A 27,522-nucleotide genomic window follows, 5' to 3' on the forward strand; every position below is an offset into this window, starting at 1 on the left:
GTATTAGATATGATAAATTATCACATCCATAAAGGAGAGGATCCAAATAAAATAAAGTCTACAGAAACAGAAAAAACAGTACTTCATTATGCCGCTGAACACCAATATAATACCGTCGCTGAAACGCTGCTAGAACAGGAAATGAACGGACTTGCTAAGGATATATCTAAAAAAACGGCTTTAGGTCTTGCAATAAGGAACAAGTCTGATGACACGAGTGCTGTCATTGCTAGAAATATGAAACCACTTGAGTAAGCCAAAACTGTTTAAATTTTTTCCTGTAATTTTCTTCAGATACACATCATGTTAACATCATGTTGTTATTACCACTGTAATACATAACTTTCTGTCATCTACACGTCTGAATCCTTTTAAACTGAAATTGCTGAACTTTCGATGTCCGTTTTGTCTGTCAACACTTTTCTTCTTTAAATGTCTTTATTCTTTTTAGAAAAATCCCTACAAACAAGATCGAACATTACAGTGTTGATATTTTAAGGATACCAGCACTATATTATGCGATGTTATGTTTAGGAAAAAGACATTTAATTTAGATTAAATAATCTTATCTCGAGCCCACGACGTCTTATATCGAGCGCATGACATCTTGTCTTGTGTGTTCGACATTTTATCTCGTGCGAGCATATAATCTTCTGCGCATAACAATTTATCTCTTCCCTTGAATAATGCACAAACGGGAACATAGGGTCTCCTCCATCATCAAAAGCTGGAAAGCCGCTATATGATTAAAATTGTGTCAGTGCGACGTAATTCTCAACATCCGTCTGTTTAATTTTTGCTGCTCCGCATTGGGAAAATGCTACATGCAGTGTGATGATATTTGTGAGCACAACCTTTGTCTAACCCCCTCAGTTAAGTGTGACATTTACCTTACAGACAGAGGTCCTATGTTCGCTCGCGAGAATTGATCTCACTGAGTAAAGCATAAAGTATTTTCAAAATATACGACGAAGTTAATATCTGAACAAAAATTAGCCGGACAGATGGACGGACGGACGGACGGACGCACGCATGCACGCACGTACGCACGCTTGCATGCACTCACGCATGGATAATTCCCTGTATCTATATGACACGAAAAATGTTGTTTCTTTGTCTTGAGTTTTTCAGTTATGTAACGGCGGGCAGTTGACCAAACCAGTCTTTCTGCATGCTGTACCAGTACAAACATGTTCTCCGCTAAGTAACTGCCAACTTCCCCTCATGAACCAGAGGTGGAGGACGAATGATTTCAGACACTGTTATCATATCGTCACGGAGAACGTACGCCTTGCTCAGGGCTCAAACTCACGAACCCGCGATCCGCATATCTGCGTTCTTACTACTGAGCGAAGCGAGCTGGCTCGAGATCCTTCTTTAACGTTCTCCAGCTTTTACATTCTTCAGCTATTAAAATTTTCAAACAATTTTCTTTTCGTAAAAAAAATAAAAAATTGGTATATTTTAAATGACTTTGATTGCTTACATGACGGCACATGTTTGCCAGATTAAACAAGATCTGGAAACAGAATTGTTATAAACTACATTCATGAAATATTTTTATCAAAACCAATTAAGAATTGAGGAAAATGAAGTACATTTAAAGGGGAATATTCAGTGCATTCCTGCCTTTTTTAAGTATAAAGAAAATTCTTACGAAACCATACTCGGTTGTATGTAAGAACGCACTTTGACGTCACATTTTGTTCGTCGGATAGGGGACAAAATCAGTGATTAAAAAGAATAGTAGATGGTAAAAGTTCTAATTTTTTTGAAATCTTATTAAACATAATTTTTTCTTGAATATATAAAATTTTGGGGAAAACATTTCGAGCGGTTTTTCCGTTAATAAAACAGTGTGCGATTTTTTCAATAAAACTAAAATTTTGAGAATGTCGTTTTTCTTCATTTTTTCCATCGTTTTGAAAACAAAAGTGACAAATGCCATCCAGCGCCATAGACCTTTGTATAACACACATAAAGATGTAACTTTCATTGCCGTAAATTGAAAAATAAACAAATGAGGAGAATATAAACCGATTTTTATCGCTTTTTAACGTGGCGCCAAAACAGACGTGCATGGTAATGTTTGCGACGTCATAGCTAAAAAGTTTCACTAGTAACCAAGAAAACAGTTACACATTCATGCCGAGGATAACTTCTACTTTAATATGATTCAAAATCATATGCAGGTTGTAAAAAAATTACAAAGTGCTATGCCACATTAATTGTTCTAAATGACCAGTTAGATTGTCAAAAATAAATCATTACTGAATAGAACTTTTACATTTCTGTGCAATGAATTGTGTTATTAAATGAGCTTAAACTGATTTTTTTTTTCATCTTTGTTTATATAATGTTCTACTTAAGTAGCCAGATATTTCTCCTGCTATTCTTGCATTAATGGTTTCAAGTTTGTTTTTTGCTCAGCAGAGGGCTTTTATATTTGGTATGTAGCATCATCTAATAGTCATCTACCAAGTTTGTTCAAATTATTCTCCTAGGGTCAAATATGGCCCTGTTCTGTGGATAACATATTTACATAGACTTATGCAGGGAAAACTTTGAAAATCTTTTTATCCAAAACCGCAAGGCATAGAGCCGCAATATTTGGCATGTGACATTATCTAATAATACTATAAAAAGATTGTTCAAATTATGTACCAGGGGTGAAAAGAGGCCCTGTCCCGGGATTCTAAGTTTTACATAGACTTATATAGGCAAAAAAATTGAAAAATCTTTTTTTCTGAAACCAAAAGACCTAGGCCTTTAATATTTGGTGTGTAGCATTGTCTTTTAGTTCCCTACCAAAATTGTTCAAATAATGCCCCTGGGATGAAAAGAGTCCCCGCCCCGGGAGTCTCGAGTTTCGCAAAGACTTAAATAGGAAAAAAAGTTAATATCATTTTGTCTGAAACCACAAAACCTAGGCCTTCGATGTTTTGTATGTAGCACTGCCTTGTGGTTTTCTACCACGATTGTTGAAATTATGCCCAGAAATTACAAATAGAAAGTTGTCGTATAACCTGCATTGTGTCAATGTGATGTAAGTCCTTTAAGAGTCTATGTAAACCATGTTATCCACATTAAAAAGAGGCCCCGCTCCTGGGGTCCCAAGTTTTACATGAACATATATAGGAATCGTTTTTAAATCTTCTTGTCTTAGACAGTAAGGCCTAGGCTACTATACTAATTTTTGGTATGTTGCATTTCCTAGTGGTCCTTTACCAAATTTGTTCAGATTATGTCTCTGAGCTAAAAAGATGCCCTGTCCTGGGGGTCCTAACGTTACATAGGAAATCTATCTTTTAAATCTTCTTGACTGAATGTTCAAGGTAAAGGCTTTTGATATTCAGTTTTTATATGAGTTATATAGGAAAAAATACTTCAAAAATTATCTGATCATATTTCCTAGACTGTTTAATTAGAGTTACCTTATGACCCCAAGTAATTGATTGGGGGATATTTGACTGTAAACTTGAAGTACAGACCTACATTCTTATTACTTTTTTTTAAGAAACAGCCTTGAAATTTGGATGCCATGACTGTACAGTTTCGCACACCGATCTTAAAACTGACTTTCAGTGACCATGAATGTGACCTATTGACCTACTTTCTTGTATTTTTTAAGATACAGTCTTGAAATTTGGACGACATCTACAGTTTGCACACCGATCTTAAAACTAATTTTCAGTGACCTTGGATGTAACCTACTGACTTACTTAGTTGTTTTCTAAGCTACAGCAAAAGGATTTGGACCACCTGTAGTATTTTTTACAGACTAATTTTGTATTATCTCTTGCATAATCTTTACCTAGATCCACTCTCCTAATTTTCCTGTTTTTAAAGTTCAAACAAACAACTCTACTCAGTTGAGCGATATAGGGCTATCATGGTCATCTTGTTAATATATGTAGAAAATTATTTACATATAACTGGATATTCAGTTGATATGTCAGTCACATCCCTTTAAAATGAAATATGATTACAAAAGAGGACCAATGGCGTTGAATCTGGGAGAATAAAGTGAAGTACCAAATTAATGTAAAACTCGGTAATGCTCAGCCAGAGTCATTTTTTGAAAAGGAAATGACAATATTTATACACAACAGCATGTATATATTCACTGGGTGATTTTGATTTCTTTTTCTGTGTGAAAAATATAACATCTAGTACTTAAACTGCATGTACGTTTTTCTCAGTTTGATTGATACCTTCCCTAGCACAATGGATTTCTAATTCATATAGACATCTGGGACTATGCTAGTTACAGTAAGAATGAAAGAGATATCAAATACAGAGAGTGTTTGAGGGAAAGGGTGGGGTAGAATTCGTCATATTTCGTACAGATATGCTTATTTATATCCAAATTTAGATACTAAACATGTTATACTAACAAGTTTATATGCTGAAATTTAGCTATTAACAATGCAATTCTTGTTTGTTTTAGGCTGCAGACAGTTTATTGAAGTCATATCCTACTATTATACTTAAATTAATTAAAAACTGCTAAATGAATGCTAATTCATATTGCTTTCCACAACAGTATCCCAATTAATGACACTTCCATATTTTATTTGTAGCAGGCTTCCAGTATTAGATTTTTGAAACGCTGTACTCTTACTTATTAAAAGTGTTCTAGTTGTAGTGACGATGTTTAATTGAAAGGAAAATCAACATCAACTCTAATTTTCTCACCATATTTGTGTTTCTTACATTATAATTTGCATTCATTGCAGCAGGATCCTTTGCTACACCATGTCAATTTTGATTTATAAATACAGTATCTTTGAGTAATTGATACTATGTTTAAGTTGAATGTCTTAAGCATGTATTTGGATAAATATACTATTTCTTTTAAAGAATGACCGCATTTTAACATTTAACAATTACATATTTAAAAAGACAATTTTCTACCTAATAACTGCATTTCAAATTTAGGGATTTCATGTATAAAACAAAATCAATATCTCATTAAAACTTTAAAGAAAACTTATGAATACAAGCCTTTACCATTTATAGATATAAGTTTCCGTGTCTTAGTCAGGAAAATAGGTTTATCTGAAGTCTAGATTGAATATATAAGGGTATACTTACTTAATGGCTGCCACATTGATGGCCGAAAAAATGTTTCCAATGTATCTCTTAAAATGTATTACATAAGCTTTCATAAAAACATAACTTTTCGAAATAAAGGGAAAAATTACAACTCACCACAGACTACAAGTTTAGGGCAATTTTCGTTCTACCACCAGACGACACTTTAAGAGTAATTTATAGTTTTACAAGCCGATCATTAGGAGAAACATAAAGTAACCTTCTATAAACAAAACAAATCCAAATAAACAAATAAAAGTGCATGACTGTTAAATTTTAGGATATCATTTATCAAAACTGATTATGGCAGTGTTATGCATTTTACACAGTATTACCAAGTGAGGCGGCAACACTCATTTGTTTCATACATAAAAAATGTTACTGATCATAAGATTTTTTTTTAAATTGTGATATTTTACAAGACAGTTTTGTTTTGTTACCTAAACATAAAATATCCTATTTCTACAAATGGGCCAAAATCCAACGTGTTAACAGAACTTCTACCTAATTTTAGTAAAACAAGGTAGTTAGAAACTGTCTAAATGAGCATATATAAAGGTTTTTAAACGCGCTTATTACTGTTATAGTTTTGCAAAGAAAATCCTTTATCAAACACGAGCAGGATTGATAATACCTGTACAGGCTAAACATCCCTCTAATCGCTTACAAAGGCGACTCTTGGATGTTGATTTGAAAATTCTTTGCTTATAAAATTAAGCATGTAACTTAATATCACTTAAGATAAGTTAATGTATTATTTATTGTATGTGTGCAAATTGTCTAACTTATTATTTCATACTACGATTAAAATTTTCTGTCCGGAAATAGGTATGTTCTGTTAATTAAACTAGAACTTGTATTTTATCATGAAAGCAGAAAAGGAAAAATTTTGTCACTCATTGTATATCAATTTAAGCGCTAGAGTCCTTTTTCAGTAAATTTATTTTCTTTCAGATTAAGAATATTGTTTGGTACAATGTGGGAGGGAGATCAGAATGAGAAGCAAGTGGGAAAAGAGTTCAACTTAAATGAGGAATTGCTTAAAAATGATTGCGATTTCACGGTAATGCTATTTTCTTTGTATACATATTTCACAAATAATTTGTCACTGTTAATATAAAGTTTTCAAAAAGATACGTGCTGTGGTAACATGAGCATTGTCATCTCAATAAGTTACATATAAAACATATGAGATGTTTGATTGTTTAGGAGACAATACGGGTTGTTTTCGATAGTCTGCAAAAGCCCTCAAAGAATGGTCCAGATCAGTACGATGTTAAACCTTTGATAGAAGATGACCAAGGTAGAATGCCAGATGCGTGTGATTTCAACTACAGTCATCAAACTGGTTTCCAAAACATAGCGGAAAAGGGTCTTAAGGTAAATTAAAGTGGAAAAATGTTTTCAAATAAACTAAACAGATATGAATACTAAACGAATTTGCGATTTCAAAATAACAGTTTAGAGGATAATAGTTTCAACACACATATAAAATCACGAATACGTTTCTGAAATTATGTACTTAGTAGTATTTATGTAGCGACAATACATTGAATGGACATAAGGAATGCAGCCAGTCGAGCCTTTCATCATCAGTATATGATTGTAAATTTGATTACAGAATGTTGTAAGTCATCCAATGTTTAGATTGTTGATCAACTATAAGTGGAAGACTTGGGCAAGAAGGAATATTGCGTGAGTTCAATACTTATATACATATTTGTATCGACGGCACTTAAACACGGATCAAGTGATAGTCAAGCATCCTCATTGAGCCTAAAAAAATGATAATAATAATAAACGTTTGCATATGGCAATAAGGACAATAGAATAAGGCCTAAAATTGTTTGTTTCCGGTATCCCGACCTACCCTAAATTTTGGGCCAGGCCCTAAATGTTTTTTATGGCCTTGGAGAAATTATTTACAACTTTTTAACAATGTGTTGCAAAACTGCGTTTTGCATGCTTTAAACATGGTCAGTGGCGTTAGAAATCAACTTACTGATGCTCTAAAGACATAACCCCTTATTTGTATTCATTTTGTGACACAAAAGTAATTTCCGAAAAGTCCCACTCAATAAAAGAATAAAAAAAAATTAAAAAAATACCGATCTACCTACTCTAGTTTTGTTGAGCATATTACCGGAAATAAACAATTTTTTGTTAGGCCTATTTTTTACAGTATGCTTTCTTGAGAAATGTATTCAGAAGAGATACGCTCTTGTCAATATCAGTTAATGGGTGAGACGGATGAGAAATGAACTAAAAAAAGAGAAACAAGCCATAAAAATACTCTAGCTAGGGTTAGATTAGCTCGTTCAGACTACTTTATTCATTTATACTATTTATAAACAGTAATGGATTTATAAGACTCCGCAAATATTATAACATTACCAGTTTCCTGAGAATACTGCAGAATTTTTATCTATTTTAAGGTAATGTTTTTGATAGTTCGATTTATGTTTTTTAACCATTTTGGTAAAATGGTTAGCCTGTGAAAGATGGTTAGAAATATCGATTCAACTTTTAATTTACATAAAAAAGTTTAACCATAAAACATTCTTAAGAGAGAATGGTTTATGTTTCATTCTGTTTTATTTCTTAATGGAAATGCTAGCGATAATGGTCACATTACCAATGGTTCGAAAATCAGCATTCAACCTGAACAAAATGTTTGATTATTTTAATCTTACTGAATGTCTTTTTCCTGATGTAAATTTGCAAATGACAATAAGCATGTTCCGATTGCAATAAGCGAGGCATGTCCAAGTTCGCAGCCCATATTAATTTGAAGGAATGAACTATATATTTACAACTACAGTAATAATTATATATCTTTGCAAGCGTTTGGCATAATTTGCGCTATTGTGATATTGTTTGTAACATATGAGAAACAAAATCTTCGAAAAGGTCATTTGAATGCATAAATGCAACTATGAAACAAAATAGCAGTCTCGGTTTCATTAGGCAGGTAATTTATTCGCCTGACCATTATAACCATAAATCGAGATGCCACAAAGTTCAAACAAAGTTCAAAGGTGCTGAGACTGACAACACAAAATATAATTTCTTGCGCAATTCAAATAGTTCGCCACGTTTATCAGTTTTGCTATAGAGTTGTATAAAGATTGTTAAACTAACCTGTTACAATAAATATGTTTGCTTTAACATGTTATTATAATGTTTTATTTTCTAACGGTAAATACTTGAAAGATAATATTAGCAAATATTATATAATAATGGCAAATTAATTCGCCCCTATGAATGAAATGTCTGTATGAATGGAACTTTTTCGTAACTCAACACTGTTGACCGTTTCGTTATTGGTTACGACTCCGGTCTATAAATAGCTAATCAAACAAACGCATGGTTCCGAGAAACAATTGTCGATATGAGTTATACTGCGCATTAGACGACCTGACATAGTATGGAAAATATGAAATATGACGTCATCAAAATGGCGACCAAGGTTGAAAATTTAACTTTGCGTAAATCATTATTTATTTATGTTACACAGCAAAATTTAATCTTATTCTCTCTGGTTTTCCATCATAGAATATGTGTTGTCAATGTAATAACACTATTGAAGTATATAAACAATTATATAATGTGAAATAATAAAAATATATCTTACCCCGCCCACTAGATTTCAACAGATTATTTTCTAGTTGAATATATTTGTTTGATATATGCTATTCTATCAAAATATACGAATATCATCATATTTCAATAGTGCTGTAGCTGTTTAAGTGTGCTTTATGTCTCTGCTACACATGAACACTGTACCTATTTGCTGACCCACCATTTGTATCGCGTTGAACTCCACAATGACTTTAAACATTCGTACTTGATCAAATGCAATGATTAGAACTCTTACCTTTCTTCTAAAGTCTCTTTCCTGAGAGATATGCTTTATCTTGATAGAAGACTTTCAAAAGTTAGGATTAATAGTTTCCATGGGATCTCAAAACTTTATTGAACAATAATGGAGCCTTTAAACAATAAACTTTCCATAGTCCATAGTTTGGATTGTTACCTTTATTTTAGAATATCTCGGTCATTTTAGTCCCGTTTGTGATCACAGAAGGAAACCTTTTATGATGGGTATCACGATTGTGTGATCGTCTGGCATTCTGAGAACTCCTGAATGTTCTGTGATAATTTTGTCAATTTTTAAGGGCTAGCACGACATTTAATAACATTTTTGGAGAATTTTCAAAACGGTTCTACGACAGAATTTTTGCTATCAAAAGTGTCTTTCTTGAAATCAGCTAGCAGAGAAAGAACATATGGCGACCATTTACAAAGTGTCTTGAAATATAGACAACCTAATTAGAGAACGGTTAGTATTAGCTAACTGATTCTAATGGGCAAAGGGTAGTCTACATAAATATATAACCCGTGTAAGAAGTATTTTAGTTCTATACTTCTTGATGTTTAATGTATAATACACCGGCTGCAACCTGTAAATGTTATTAGCTATAACCACGAACAGTTGCAGTAGGTTTGCGGATGTATACGTATATGTAAGAGTCAGGCACATATATTCTGTGACGAGTTGGGAACGCGACTGTCCTTGACAAATTGTCATTCTTCGTTTCTGCGGAAGGACCAACAATCATCCAACGCAGATATCATGCAATGTAATAGGTATGGAGTTCCAAATTGGTCTTGATTATCAGAAGTAACTGAGTACCAGCCTGAGGGATAAGTATCATTTTTCCCTAAAGAATTTAGCTGTAGAGGAAAGTTCTTGTATGTTAACCTTTTCGTCCAAAACCTGAATTGCTTGTCTGGAGCATGTATTCGTTTCGTCGATAATAGTTTGGCATATTTTGTGTTTATTGCCGGATTTAGCGTAAGATTTTTTCATCGCTGTTTGTAATTTTTCACCCCTCTTTCAACAGTTAGTATTTGCTATTGCCTGTCTTGACAAAAAAAAACAAACAATCTTTTTCTTTGCCCGAAGGGAGCATATTATTTTATGTCGCCGGTGTCCGTCTGTCCGTCTGTCCGTAAGCTATTCCGTGTCCGCTCTGTAACTCTTGAACCCCTTGAAGGATTTCGAAGAAATTGACACTAATGTTCACAAATATGACTCTTGTTTCATGTCCGCTCTGTAACTCTTGAACTGCTTGAAGGATTTTAAAGCCACTTGGCACAAATGTTCACCACATCGAGACGACATGCCAAGTGCATGTTTCGGGTGGCTAGTCTAGGTCACAATTATGGGTCACGTGTCATACATTCGGGCGTATATTGCTCCGCATTGTGGTGCTCTTGTTTCCTAAAAGAATCATTATAACACTTCTAGTTAATACTAGGGGCGTTTGTTTATTTTCAGTCATTTTTGACTCTATTGCTTTTGCAACAATAATCGTTTCTTATCTGATTTTAGCGCGATCCAATGTGTCCCTACTGACGCGGCTCTATCGCATTCTAGAATGGTAGAAAAGACTGTTGCATAAGCGCTAGGGCACATTTTACCACTGTATGTTTAATATATCATACCCGTACATAGTTTCCATATCGTGCAAAGTTGTGCTACTGGAGCTTAGAGTTGTTGTGACCAGACATTTGATACATATTTACAAGTAAAAAACAATACAGAGACGATATTAACGAACATATGTTAAAACATTGTCAAGAAAATGTTAGAAGCAAATTTATTGATGTTTTTCATACAGCGGCTTAAACATTTCTGAAATGATTGCAAATGCTCCACAGACATCATGTCGGTTTTCACTCAATGCTGTGTATATTTTACGGAAGAGAGATATTTCATGGTAAAAGGGTTTGGCGACGACACATCAATTTGAATGGGTCAATAGCGAAGACACATGAATGTCAGACTAACGGCAACGAAAAGTAGAAAGAAACTTATAAATGTGAAAGATAAATTATATATAGTTATACTCCTTTATTCTATAGTTATGTGTCCAGCTATGTTAAATGGCAAGAGAAGAGGTCACTAGAAAGAAAATAGTGCACTCATTCAGATAGATACATGTAGAATTATATTACAGTGTATTGATATACAATTTTGAAGGGTCGTCAGTACAAGTCCCTGCGAGATAATTGTGCTTTTGATTATAAGTTTGTCTAATCTATTATTACTGTTTTCAATTATGTAAGATTATTATTATTATACTATTATCAACAGGTTTCTATTTTTGATTTACATTTAATTACAGAGCAACATCGGAATTACTTCATCAAAGTTTTTCCTTTATTTTACGTCTCTTTAAAGATGTACTATGCTCACCTTGTACATAAATATTACATCATTGCATATTGATCAAAATCTAGAAAATTCCCATTAAACATCTTTACCTTGGCTAAATATATAAACTAACTGCAATCATAATGAAATGTCTGTAAAATAACAACATTTGTTTCAAACAAACTTCCAGAGTTTTAGTAGCGTAATATATTTACACATTAATTAGCATGTAGTATTTAAACCTTACATACCACCTTTCATACTCACAAACATGGTTATTTTATAAGGGCCTGTATAAAACGCAGACGAATAACGCAGACCATATAGTTATAGAGGGAAAACGCAGACGACTTTTTGGAAAACGCAGACAGGCTAATAAAACAATATTTAATTGCATGAAAGAGGTGTTTTTACAAAGGAAGTTCAACAAAATGATAATAATCGATAAAATTATTAATTCATTTGTTTATATATTAACCGAGAAAAGACATACAAAGATTCGAGGGAATTTTAAGGGGGCAATATGGACATGGACTTCGTTTTCTCCTGAAGCAACGTTGTATATTGTATTTCGAATGCAAAAATAAATAGAAATCTAGCGTTTATTTTAATAATTTAAAAAAAGAAAAACAAAACATGAAATATGAATTATTAATAACACAGGCCTATGTTTGAATGCACAAATATTAATCAAATGAACTTGCGGAAAATATATATAATTTCTAGTCAGTTTGTTATCGTCTGCGTTCTCCTTAAATAACTATATTGTCTGCGGTTTCTAACAACATAAAAACATCTACTTACTCACTTACTTACTTATATATGCATAGATTCTATCGTCAGCGTTTTCTCTATATAAATATTTTGTCTGCGTTTTCTAACTTACATGAAACATTGACTTACTAACTTATTTACTGATATATGCACATCATCTGTGTTTTCACTATGTAACTATTGTCTGCATTTTTAACTGACATAAAACATTTAGTTACTAACTAACTTACTTACTAACTTACTGATATATGCACTATATTGTCTGCGTTTTTTAAGTTACATAAAAACACTTACTTACTTACTGACTTACTTACTGATATATGTACATACTCTATCGTCTGCGTTTTCACTATGTAACTATATTGTCTGCGTTTTCTAACTTACATAAAAACATTTACTTACTTACTTACTTATATCATATATGTGCACATACTCTATCGTCTGCGTTTTCACTATGTAACTATATCGTCTGCGTTTTCTAACTTACATGAAACATTTACTTACTCACTTACTTACTTACTTACTTACTTATATATGCACATACTCTATCGTCTGCGTTTTCACTATGTAACTATATCGTCTGCGTTTTCTAACATACATAAAAACATTTACTTACTCACTCACTTACTCACTTACTCACTTACTTACTTATATATGCACATAGTCTAGGCCTATCGTCTGCGTTTTTACTATGTAACTATATTGTCTGCGTTTTTTAACTTACATAAAAAACATTTACTTACTCACTTACTTACTTACTAATATATGCACATACTCTATCGTCTGCGTTTTCACTATGTAACTATATCGTCTGCGTTTTCTAACATACATGAAAACATTTACTTACGCACTTACCTACTGACCTATATATGAACATACTCTATCGTCTGCGTTTTCCCTATATAACTATATTGTCTGCGTTTTCTAACATACATAAAAAACATTTACTTACTCACTCACTTACTTACTTACTTATATATGCACATAGTCTAGGCCTATCGTCTGCGTTTTCACTATGTACCTATATCGTCTGCGTTTTCTAACTTACATTAAACATTTACTTACTCACTTATTTACTTACCTATATATGAATATACTCTATCGTCTGCGTTTTCCCTATATAACTATTGTCTGCGTTTTCTAACATACATAAAAAAACATTTACTTACTCACTTACTTACTTATTTACTTACTTATATATGCACATACTCTATCGTCTGCGTTTTCACTATGTAACTATATCGTCTGCGTTTTCTAACATACATAAAAACATTTTCTTACTCACTCACTTACTTACTTACTTACTTATATATTCACATAGTCTTCGTCTGCGTTTTCCCTATATAACTATATTGTCTGCGTTCTCTAACATACATAAAAACATTTACTTACGCACTTGCCTACCTACCTATATATGAACATACTATCGTCTGCGTTTTCCCTATATAACTATATTGTCTGCGTTTTCTAACATACGACCGCCAAACTATATTGTCTGCGTTATATGGTGTCTGCGTTTTCACATACATACTACGACTCTGCCGTCTGCATTTTCTATAAATAAACGTATTTGTCTGCGTTTCCTAACTTATAATCGCCAATAATACAGTGTCTGCGTTTTCATCTCACATACGTAATTCAAACTTTTTTTGTCTGCGGACTATCAGCATTTTCTAAGTATCATCATCGTCATAATCATCATCGCCATAGTTAAAACATCATAACTATGACTTCTGCGTCCTTTGCATTGAAAATATCTGCTTATGTCATTAAAGCAAATGAAACACGTTGTAACTGCGAATTTGATCTTACCATTACATTTATGCACAATACAAAAAGAATGGGAAAAGAAACTGATTTTCTCTTAAATGCGCAGTCATCTTTTTTTATATTGTTGTTGTTGTTGTTGCAGGTGGTGGTGGTATATAATGTGATAGGATCAAATTTAAAAAAATCGGTAGCCCTTTCACGAAGCACAGAGCACCAAAAAAAAAAAAAAACCACACACATCCGGTACTTATCTGAAAATAAATGTCACACTTTTCTTGAATATCACATTTAAATATGTGCACAATTTTCAAAGTAATCGCATATCTATTTTAAAAGTGTTTTCTAATAAAATTTATTTATTCATGATTTTATAAAATCAACTGTCTCCTCTTCTCACTTATTGGTACAATATAAAGTAGACCGACTTTCCAATAAACAATGACTCCTGTTTATTTGGACCCTACTGTGAAAGTCATTGTCCCCCAAGATCTGAAAAAAGGTGCGAATGGCCTGAAGATAATGGGATTACGAAGAATAACATATAATAATTAGATGTATCCTACTAATTCATAATTGATTTTTTTAACAGAACAGAATCTATTTATTCCAGACTTATGCATACTCTGCGGAAAAATGTACAGAAGACACCAGTAAAGTTATTGAATAGTATAATAATCATTTTTAAAAAAAAGTAAAAACTTACTAGAAAAACGGAATATGAAGAAAAAAATTGTCCCGGCAGATATCTGATTTATCTGTAAAATAAATCTAGTACATTTGAAAAATATGTCATCCAAATTACTATATATTTATGGTATTGATCAAAGTCTGTTTTTCTTTCAATGATATTCAGATTAAGACTACCCACGTTTATATTAGCTAGAAGTGAAATGGTGAAATGAACTTTTACACTTTTTTTTGCGACGGGACGGTCGCTAATCGTTTCTGCTAAATTTCAAATTGGTAAAAAAGTAAAAACAAACAACCAAAGACTCAAATATAGATATATTATTTCAATAAGATAAATGGCAGTATGGCAGTTTGTTTTTGAAGTATAGTATGATTATTTGATACAAAACATAATTCAATAAATAAATATATAAATGATATGTAGAGTGGGTATCCTATAGACTATAGTATTCATTTTCCGCTTCTTTTTTATTTCTTTTTATTAATTTATTATTATTTTTGTCAAGTCAAAAAAGTCAAGCGCTATTACATTTTTAATCAGTCAAAACCTTTATTACTTTGATATTACCGGTATAGCTCTTTTATGGATCGAGACACAAGCGCGTGCCACTGTGTTTCCATCATCTCCGTTCTTTAATGAGGTGATAAAAGGATTAGCGCATTTTTGTGATTATATATGATCACGGCTACTGTTCATTCCATACGTTATTCATTATTATGTTATGTTTAAACAAAAAAATACGGAACACAAATGAATCCAAATCATACGAATCACTGACAAAATAATAATTTTTAAGCACGTGCGTACAAATATATGAATATTCAAGCCAATATCAAACGTTTTTTTTTTCTGTTATAAATGAAAACAGAAATGCATGACATATATATTTGCATTAATTATCAGGTTGCAAAACTTCACAAAAGCTTCGATAAAGAAAGTTACTCAATACGAGTTTGAAGTTATGAAAATAAGCCAATTATATATATTGTAATTACTGGGTGATCAAAGGCATCAATAATAATAATACAACAAGTTTGTTGCTTGATCTGTTAACATTCTACTATTGAATTTAATGACTTGGAAAAGAGATGTTCTGTTCTTCTGATCTGAAATGCAGTTAAGGAATAAATTATGATAAACATATTCTTCTTTTGAAATGACGGTCTAATTTATCAAGGAAGTTGTAAGAATTAAAGAAATGCTGAAATCTTTTATGTTTACCGCTAACTTATTGATTTAATTTCTTAATAACTCTACACAATATCGAGTATCTAATTAAAAAGCAAAAATAAGACCTATGTAAAATTGACGTTTATGCCAAATAAGTATAGAATACATTTTATATTTGTAGTTCTTTATTTTGGTAAATACCAATTCAAAATGTCTAATTTACTTTGATAGTAACGTGTTGAAATGCATTGCATCAGCTGCGTTATAGTTTCTCCTATATGTTGTATATTGTCTGCGTTTTCACACTACCCGTCTGCGTTTTCCCTCTATATCTATATTGTCTGCGTTATTCGTCTGCGTTTTAATCCGTGCCAGTTGTTGCCATTTTATAATTCTGATAGCGATAATTGTTCATAGATTCAAATATGAAATTTTGGCATAATATATCTTTAATATTGTAAAAATGACGTTCCTTTTATTCAGAATAACATAATGCTAATAATTATGTATGGGGACGATGTAAACTACAATAAACTTCACTTTCAGCAATAAAAACAAACAACTGTATCAATCATTTGATAACGATGACATATTCAATTCTTAAAAAATGGCTGCCATTTCGATGACGTCATAACTCGGTCCAGTCGCAGAATTCACACTGGCGACATGGCTTAGAATGAACTTCAGACATTACGGAACAGATTGGTATATGTCGCCATTAATCTTTTTTTTCCAATCGCACGGGACCTAAAGTATGGCTCTAAGCGAATACACTATAGGTTCACGTTCGTAAACAGGGGTTCACGTTCGTAAACGCAGGTTCACACCCAAAATTCATATTTGATTTTTTAATCCTATGTCGACAGTTAACCATGGTTTACATTTGACAAACTACGTTTCTAGAATAAACTATGAATTTCGGTCGTTATCCTAAGTGGTTTGATTGGATTACGTTTTCTGAACCTGACTCTTTTGTAAGATATTAGTTTGTGCGGTTTCAGGTTCCCAAGTGAGAATTTTGTGCCGTTTGTCTCACTGATTAGGTTATCCGTAATGAAGCAAACACAATGTATTTTTTCACAATCTGTTGTTTGTAATATCCTTCACAAGTTAATCAAGATGGTTCATCACAACAATTCTCTATGCTCGCCTTAGTTTAATATGGAAATGCCATAATATCTACGATTATGCAAACATCTTTCTCGCACAGATTTCATCCAGTGTTTTGTGGCAGCTAGCCTTTCTAACCAGCTTTGCAGTCTTCTATCGTATGTCCAGCCGCTAAATATAATTTACTACTCCCGCTGTCTTATAAAATAGTTTTATCTATACCATAAATATTCAGTAGAGCTGGTATTTCACTGATATTGGTTTAACTCATGACTCGGTATATTTGTTTTAAGTAATGTTTCTGTAATTAAACACAAACTACATTTACTAGATTACTTGCATATACACATATATAACATTTTTTTATTTATAGGCGGAATTTTGTTCTGCATATCCTGAGCTTGATCTCGTTGACAGTAACAGTTGCTCTTGCGGGGACCGCTTCTGATGTAAAGGCATACGACACAAGTTCACAGCGGGCACGTGCATTTTTTGAAGTGGTCTTATTTTGTTTTGTTATCAAAACTATTCTTCTTGAAATTTTCCAAGTTGTTAGGTAAGCTGATTTTTGTTAAACATGGTTCAGCAGTTATAACTGTAGACTATGTTTGTGATTTGCAAACGATCGATACAAATTCTTGATAGTGAATATGATACGATATTTAAGCTATTGTGCGCGTTTGAAATACATTACGTTACGGCTTTTAATTGGTTAACACCCACTTAGAATGAATAATAACCTTTGTCTGGTTTAGGTAAACGTAAAGCATGTTGCATATAAATTGAAACAGTCTTTGTTAAGATTATATATTATAGTTAAATGTGTATACGCCAATGACGCGTAATGTCATAACGTCAGTCATAGATTGCGTTCATTTTGATCAAAGGAAAGCAAATCAAAAATACACTTTATGGACTGTAATGTGTCCATACTGATGAAAAGGGTAAACTTACTGAGGGAACAGGTATTGAAATCGTATGGATTTGATATAAACGGGCTTTATATACCAAAGTTAATGCAGTGTTTTGTTGGCACAAGAATAAATAGACAAAGTAAAATATAGTTTTAATTTCTGCCATGCTTCGGTAGTACAAAACAGTGTACCCAGTCAGGACAGTCCCTAACACACGCAATGGAAACAGAAGACACGTGATGTATAAACAACACGTCTGAGGAGATATGAAAAATTGATCAAACCGTAAAGACATGCAGTGAATACTCTGCTAGGATGGTATATCAGGAATAAACGCCATATAAGGCGAACTACCAATATCAAATTAAAAATCTTCTCTTTTATTAAAAAAAACAACAACTTTGAAATCTGTTTATAACTTCGGCCTTTTAGCTAGGGGTCTAGATCTTTCATGCAACATAGTATTCACTTATTGCAAATGTTTGCACCAGTTCACTCAAATAATTGACTGGACACGAAAAATGATATAAAATCTCTGATCTCTAAATGAGATGTAGATAGTTGATGTTTAAAATGCACTTGACACGTAGTCTTTTTATAGGGAATATTTCGATCAACTTACTTGCATATCCATGCATGCATAAAAAGGTAAAGTGCGAATAAGAAAAGTAAGCTTGTAGTGTAGTTTTGTTATTTAAAATAGTGGTATAAGTCTTAAACGCGACACGTTGTCTTTTTTATTGAAAATATACAGTTATGTACATTTTTATGCATGAATAGATATATTTAACAGCGGAAAAGGAAAATGATTTTAAATCTTTGCCCTCTGTGCATGGCATATTAGCAAGGAGTCTGAATTTTATACTCGGCATGCAGTCTTGCTATGATGGCTATTGTGTCATTTCAAAATACGATGATAATCAACAAAGTTATGACCAAACACACGAACACACACACACGAACAGTGTTAACTCTCTATTCCTCCTTGATATAATGGCTTTTATTATATACCTATAAAAATTCTGTAAAAAACTGGATTGTATTTCACAATTAAATTTGAACAGACAGACATAAATCCCGTATTGTACCTTCCGTATTGTATGCTGCCGGGCTATTTTCATTAATATGCATGACCAGGCAAATTTCTATAAATAGCGCACATAAAAACTTCACTAAGTTCCATTTAATATCGATAAACATTGAAGATTTCGTTCAAGAACAAAACAAGAATCAAAATGGTAATGGTATATAATATAAGGGTCATTATAACAGTAGCTAGATCTGGGTCTTTGTATTCGGCTCTCGTGGATTTTGCAAGGTCGGATCACACTCGGCGCTTGCGCGCCTCGTGAGATCCGATCTGGCAAAATCCACTCGAGCCGAATACTGCATCCCAGATCAAGCTACTGTTATAATAACCCTATTGTATTGGGGGCGGGGGGTGAGGGCGGAATCTTAACATCAGCTGATTTGATCTTTCAAGACACCTCCTGTTTGCGTCCTGCTTCTTTTTTGCTTGCAACGGTAAGCTCCTAATTTATTAAACTCATTGCCACTATTTTAACTTGTTAAAACCTGGGGACATTCCACTAATGTACAATTCTTAAAACAAATATTTAGTATTCATGGCTCAGTTTAACTGATTCTGCTTTAATTTTCCTGTAATATTTACGGATTGTTATTTTCCTAAAGACATCCGGTATTAACTTAATTTTCGTATATTTTGAGATAGGAATCCTGCTGTCTTTCTAAAACGACTTTTGACTAGAGAATAAAGTTTTACTCAATTTCACTCGATAACTTCGGTTACTTCAAAAGTAGAAATATAACTATACGCACATTTCAGTATGACACAAAGATAGAGATGTTTTAATTTTGTTAGAAATTAGAATACATCTGTTGTCCACAAAACGAGCTTATTTGACTGAATTAATTAGAATAGCTTTTTAATATAAATACGGTGGTATTTTGTCCTAATCATCCTTTAAACTTGGTCGGGTAAAATAAAGCAGAGCTAGTTACAACATCCCACATAGTTGTTTAAGCGCCTCTTTGTGTGTAGACAAACGGGTTCCATCTTATATGTTCTATTTACTATCTACAGTAACTCGTTTACATATCAGAAATAACGTTAGTATACATGCGCGGCGGTCATTTTGGATTCAGTTTATATTATGATCTCAGTATGTTATTAATGGAAACGATCATTATAGACCTACTTTCAAATTGAGCTCATGTTTTATGATAGAAAATGAGATTCTCCCGAAAGTATACAGAGCTGACTTGTTTATTCAATTTAGGATGTGATCGCGGACATTGAAGGTCAGGTCTTCAGCCCTGGGCGGGGAGATTACTTGAAGTATAAGAAAAAATATATTCCATAAGAATCAGATTAAATAATACATATGTAATAAATATTTATTATATACATATATAATTTCTGTAAATATTCGGCTTGTATGTCACAATTAAAATATGAGCAGGCATAAAATATCTGTATTGTACCTTTTACATTCCGTATTGTACCTTCCGTATTGTATGCTGCCGGACTACTTTCATTAAAATGCACAACCTGAAACAGTTCTATAAATAGCGCACATAAAATCTTCACTCAGTTCCATTTTAATATCGATAAACATTGAAGATTCCGTTCAATAACAAAACAAAAAACAATAAAGGTAGAGGAATATGATAAAGGGTCATTATAAGAGGTAGATCTTTCTAGGCATACAATACCTTGCAGAAAACACGCGTACGGGGCTCGAATCCGACTCGGGGACCAACTAAGAATCTGACCTATATTCGAATTATATCAACAATTTTAAAGTAGTCACTGCATTAAACTTTTATCATGTGTCTTATCCCACTAATTTACAAGTCAGTTGATGAAAAGAATCCTTTGACCCATCGAAAGTGAACGGTCCTTTGTATTGGACAATAGATAAAAAGATTCTATGTCAATTTAAAACAAGTAACGACAAAGTACAGGATCTGCTTTGTCTAGGCACGCAATACCTAGCGGAACTATTTCGGACAATACATGAAAAGAATCCTTTGTCCCATTGAAATTCAATGGTCCTTTTGTTTCGTGACAGAGAGCTGGCTTTTTTTCGAACAAAAGATGAAAAGATTCCTTTTTTGGCAAAAAGAGAAGATTTTGTTCTATCTGAATTAGAGACTTTTGTAGGGCGTTATAAAGTTATTTTAGAACCCAGTTGCTGTTTCTACATATTTTTGCGATTGCTTTTTACTGTTGTGTGTACTATACATCGAAATAATGAGAATGATGTTATTTTACAATTCAGTTGTATGTTTTGATGCTAACGTAAAGACTAAAGAATAGGTAAACCCTCAAAACGGATCGTTTTTAACTCTGTGGCACCCTTTTACGATATCCAATTGACAATAGTTAACCTTAATCGATAGAATGAGTCATAACCTTCAAAATAAACACGGAGTTCTCGATTAGTTTTTCAATCATTTTCAAGTTTTGGCGTTTTATTGTTTTATTTATTTTTTTTTTTTTTTTCGAATCAAAATTTCAATTCAAAATAACAAATATCGGACGATTCAAAAGAGTCTGCGTTTTAACATCCATTTTCTATGATCGTTTGAGGACCTTGTGGTAGTGAAAAAACTGAATGGACAAAAAAACTGCTATCATCACGTTAGACTCAGGCTCCGCTGTCATAATGGTGTTTTGACAATGGCAACCTTTCTATGATGAATTTCAGCGTCAACTTCCCGGGATAGAATTGGTATACGGTATTTCAAACTACTTAAACGATTCCCAGTATATCCATGTCAATCAAAGGAACCTGCTGGTGTTTGACGACTTGATGATTGAAGCTTAATGCGATCAAATAATTTCTGATCTGTCGTATATCTCACCCAAAATTACAGACAACAAGTAGCCATATTGGCAAGAAGAACTTACCCTTTGTCCAGTAATAGCTTTATAAAATGATTTGAACTAGCGATATCAAGGCCTCGTGGCGGCTAACTAGTAATATACATAAAATAGAACACACCAGAACAACACCATTTACGCGAGTACATTTTTGAGGTAGACAATTAAAAAAAATGATAAAACTAATATATGTTGTATATACACAAAAAAGACTATCTCAGTGGCAAAGGAAACTTACCTGACAAAAGTTATGATAATAAAAAGGAGGAGGGGGAGAGACGGAGGGTGATAAGTTGATGATGATGATGAGAATGATGATGATGATGATGATGAATCAATAGAAAATTGGAATATAAACAGTGACACTAACTCTATATTAGAAACGACCTTTGCTCATGGGACCTCCTGGTAAACGTACAGAAGTTGAGCTTAAAGACGAGCGATAACGTCGTAAAATATGGGATAAACATCTCAAACAACTATACAGAAAAATGCTCTCTTTTGGAGAAGCTTACCGTCGCACTGCTAATGACAAATTGCCTCAATTAAGAAAGAAACTTAGACAAAATTATACCAGAGTTCTACCTGACTTTTATGAACTACAAGAAGATCCTTATCAGCAGGAGATTCTAAGTCGGCTAAGAAACTTAGGGGTCAACACGACATGACTGTCAAAGAATCTGTTCGACAAGCCGTTGTACTTTAAAAGATCTATTTGATGCGTTGCGGCCCGATCATTTAAAAAAAAAAACGAAACAAACAGTAAAAATGGTTACAGCATGTCCCGGACCTAGGGAGTTGGTATCAACATTTTAAAGAGTTTAGGGACGGGTACATACGCCCCGATAATATGGGTCGTTACAAAGTGGATAGTGGAGTTCTTCTAAAAATGGATAATGTAAAAAAAAAAGAACAATAAAAGGGAAGCAATTAAACAAGAGCAATTAAACAAGGACAAAAAGGGGAAAACTTCCCGTCGTAAACCTGTTGAAACCCGAAGCTCAAGCGGTTGATATTACTATGTCGAAATAAGAGTCATAAAATCACAGCGATCTGAATTGACATGGAAATGAAATAGAAAGAACTATGACCTATGATTTGAACATCTACAACGTAAGAAATATCGCGAAAGCATGACACAAAATTATGTCAAGAAACTACTAGCTAGAACACATGTAGATTTTAAAATGAATAACTATGAACTTAATGAGATGCCAAAATATTACCGTGTGACGATTTGTGCTGCGGATCAACTTTAGATATGTAGAGGACAATTCGATACTTCAAACACAAACATGAGCCAAGGATCCAGAAAACATTGGGTGGATTTTATTTCCCTAGGAGAGGATACGACGATTTTTTCCATTCACAGGTTAAGAGACCGGAGTACTACAAAGGTTATTTTGACCAAGTGGTAATGAGACCTTATTGGATGAATTTCAGTCAAATTCAGAATACAGATTCAGACACATGCGGGCTGCATTGCGTATATGATACCACAGACCGATTCTCGGGAAGAGAAATGAAAAACCGTTTGATGTGCAATGCAAGAAAATAAATGCTGACTTTATTTTGTCTTACTTTAGTTGATACATGTACGCTAAATTAGTAATACAAGTTAAGTAAAAGATGTAAAGAAAAATATGGCTTTATTATTTATAACACATACATTTAAATCTAATTTATTAAACATGTAAACTGAAGCGTCGGTAGGTGTGGTGGTGATGTCCAAAAGTAAAACGACATATTTGTTTATTTTATTCTATTACACGAAAAACGTTTCAAAAAAGTGATATTATGTTTCTCAATAAGCGTCACTTGCAAATACAAATGAATTGTTTCAATGATATCTACAGATTTTGTAAACTAGTACAATAAGATTATTTTAATTAATTTTCTGATTGACTTGAAGTCAATCGTATTGATTTCTTGACTACCCCTTTAATCACATCTATGACACAAAAGCGCCTTTTCCTCATTAGCAGGAATATAAAACATCCAGTCACTTTCACTGATCGGCTAAATATTCAATTTCATCTTGTAAAAACGAATCATGTCGATAAAAGCGCTAACTGTTTTATGCTGTCGGAAGAAAAAATTGTGCTGTTACTTTACCAAGAGCCACTTTATACGGCTCATAGTCTAACATATAATACAACGGTATGTGCGGTCTTTGTACACAGTCAGAAAATAATTTTCCACAAAGGTCCGATGGTAACACATTCATGATCTATTCTTCTAAAAAACTGTCTTTTCAGCCTATACATTGTCTTTCACACAGATTTCGTGTAATTGTTCAAAACAACGTAACAACGAGTTAAAGTAAGACACGTTTTAAAACGATGTAATATACCAGTTTCTGTTAGTATGATGATCACACAACATAGCTAGTACATCTACATTGATATTTTAGGTTCATCAAGTTTTGGATTCATACCGGTGTTACACAATAGGAATTGCCTTCAAACTATATTCACACCACTTGAGTTGGATATTAGGATGATATTTACTTATATATTTTCGGAGCATATATATATCCATAAAGAGTAACTCATATCAAAGAGACACCCCTTGGCTCGCATAAAGCAAAATCTAAATCTTCCAAATAATGATTGTCACTCTAATTCATATGCATGTCCATATATAGATCACAAATATGAGAGATGGGGACTCCACACATATATCCGACCTGTTTTTTATAGTTTGATGATTCAATAGGAATATATTACGTTATAAATAGTTTTAACCAAGTCTGTGCCAATACATTTAAATGCGCTTCACAAATAAATACTCTGTCGTGTACTTGACTCATTATTTTTTATTTCATTGGTGAAGGAATTCACCATTGTCTCGAATATTTCTGTGTTACTTTTCATGCTGTATGTGACACTGATCCAACGGACTATTGTTTATTGTAATATATACATCCCGAAGAGCCCCATTTTTAAAGCAAGGCTGATGTAAAAAGCGAGTGATTTCATTGGCTGGCTAGACATTGACGTTCCTGTTTGGAACAGCTTTGAATCAAACTATCGCACAAATGACTCGTTTTCTGCGCATGTATTTTCATTCGATTTATCACTATATCTTAATCAGAACGTTATTGCTAGATATCGTATGTTTATGTTCACTTTCTATTATGATACAGTATCTTTCTATTTGACTCAGCATATCTGATTGTATTACGTAACATATTATTCTGTTTTTGGATAATGTCATTTGTTTATGAATTTAGCAAAATGATATCTATAGATATGAATGTAAAACTATCAAAATGGCTGTTTCTCTGTGTCGGCAGTTTCCATAGTTATGTGATTTCAATTTGCCTATAAAATAATTTGACAAATTAGCATAATAGTAAATTTTACATCATTAAATAGATCACACATTTCCCTATCACTTTTGAAACTTATTGATCATAAGGTTGGGTTGTGTCATTAAGTTACAGTAAACATATGTATGTCCCTAACATTTATCATGGCATCCAGAGGTCTTACCGATAATTGATGATCAGTAAAAACACACAGGCATACAGGGCAGATAAATTAATAAGTAACTTAGAAATGTTTTGAAAAATTGATAGCAGTAATTAATCTCTTGTCGAAAATAGTTCAGCTATCGGTCATGTTAAAAGAAACGTTCAGCTCTCGGTCACATTACAAAAATGGCATTGAATTTCGATGGGACAAAGGATGCCTTTCATCTGTTGTTCGGAAAAGTCCAGCTCTCTGTCAAGATAAAAAAGGACCACTGAATTTCAATGGAACAAAGGAATCTTTTCATGTGTTGTCCAAACTAGTTCTATCTATTATTCAATACAAATGACCATTCACTTTCGGTGGGATAAAATATTCTTTTAATCTATTGTTCGAAATTGTTCGGCTAAGTATTGTGTGCCCAGACAAAGCGGCACTCGTACTTTATGGTCAACAGTTTTGAATAGACAAAGAATCTTTTCATCTATTGTTCAATACAAAGGACCATTCAATTTGAATAAGAATAGACTTCTTGTAGGATACATGTATAGTGTGGTACAGGTGAATGGTGGAATTTAGAATAACTGACGATGAGTGACACACACATCTGACGCTTTCTAAAATAGTGTTGATCATGCGCATTCAGGACTAGCACATCTTTTACTGGAATCATTTTGTCACTGGTCTCAGAACAGGATAACGTATTAATTACTTATTTCAAATAGTATCCAAAATACGTTTTCGCAAATAAATTTGATTATTTATCCGTATAAATAGATACCTCTATATAATTACAATGTAGTTATTATTAATGTATCTTATTTTTACTGTATATTTTGTCTGATACATAATGTTATCTCCCAATCTAGGGCTAAGAACCTGACCTTCAATATGCGCAACCGCGCCCTAGATTGGTATACGAGTCAGGTTCGTATGCTTTGGGGAGAATCTCATTTTCTTTTTATAGATCATTCTGAAAACAAAAATTTGCGAAGTCATTCTAAAAAAAATGATGATATCATTCTAAACATAGACTCAAAATGACCGCCGCGCTCCTGATGTGACGTCATGCTCACGCATGCGCAGTCCTGGCGCCAAAGAATTCAACTACTACTCCAGATAAACCTTCTTTAGTATTGACCATTTTATTACATGCCTCTATGTACTAAAACTTTTACAGAAAACAGAAACCATACGCGTACGGAAGAACATTTTATTAGCGACTTACTTATAGGAAGTTATGACTTACTTTCTCGAAATTACGACCTGGTATTGCCTCCTTGTCCTCAAACTTTCAACGTACGTCTGTTAAATATCAAAAAAAGAATTGAAAAGGTTTATATTACTATAAATGTTTTGCATTCATTATAAAAAAGATTAAACCACTCCTTCTCATCATTGATTTAGAGATATCGGTATCTTTACGTTTGCAGATAAAGCCGTAAGAGATCTTTCTTCAAACTAAACATTTGAAACACAATGGATAAAACTTAGAACATCTTGAACACTGTCATTCTATTCATTTATATTTTTGCAGGCATGGATTTAAAATTTACTTCAAAGAGCGTCTCAATTGGCTGGATCTGGCTTCAGCATTACTCCTGGTCATTGTTATTCCTGTTCGTTACATTAATATAGAGGCGCATTGGTATATTTTTGCTCTCGCCTATCTACTTTGGGTGATCAAAGTCTTTAAATATGTCGTACTTTTCAGGTAGGTAAAAGAATTGCTCTCACTATCAATTTGTGGATAGTTCATCATATATAATGAACGTATTGTAGTTTACTGAAAAGAGAACTATTAAAAAGAGTTTATAATTCGGTTATCATAACAATAGCTTGATCTAGAGTGTTTTATCAACTCAAGTGGATTTTGTCAGACCTGATTCACTCGAGTACTGCTGGCGCCAAGTCCCAGATCAAGCTACATCTGTGATGACTATTTCATTATATGCCTCCCTGTACTAAGTTTGTTACAGGAAACAGAAACCATTACGCGCCCAGAGGAACATTACTCACATTTGTGTGTTATTTGTTTACGCGAATTTTTGTATATACTATCTTAAAAATTCGACTTACTTAGTGGCCATTGGGCGTGAGGGGTGTTGCATATTTCATTTCCTCTCCTGAACAGTCTCAATTAAACGGAGTCTGTTTTATGGTGTTTGGTAGTTTTCTATGCTTCAAAAGGTCTTTTTTCAGATTTTATTTACTGATTCAAAATTTCGACTTACAAACTCAAAATCACCACTTTGTATTTTGCCTCCTTATCCTAAAAATTTCAAATTACGTCTGTCTGTCAGATATTACTTGGCACAAATGTTTCCCATGATTAGACGACTTGCCATGTACAAAACCCGCTTGTCCTTAGCTGAAAGGTCAAGATC

At 33.1% G+C, this 27,522-nt stretch overlaps 1 protein-coding gene across 1 annotated transcript; it reads left to right on the forward strand.

The window, feature by feature from the left end:
• LOC128552908 (uncharacterized) lies at nt 1-26,853 on the forward strand (the record flags this gene model as incomplete). The annotated part of the gene is made up of 6 exons (XM_053533983.1): nt 1-251; nt 6,052-6,160; nt 6,307-6,477; nt 6,719-6,792; nt 17,209-17,391; nt 26,673-26,853. Coding segments are annotated over 6 exons (969 nt in total), but the record flags the coding sequence as incomplete, so codon positions are not given.
• Nucleotides 26,854-27,522: the final 669 nt, after the last annotated feature.

Source organism: Mercenaria mercenaria, unplaced genomic scaffold, assembly GCF_021730395.1.
Source record: "Mercenaria mercenaria strain notata unplaced genomic scaffold, MADL_Memer_1 contig_3284, whole genome shotgun sequence".
NCBI lineage: Eukaryota > Metazoa > Mollusca > Bivalvia > Venerida > Veneridae > Mercenaria > Mercenaria mercenaria.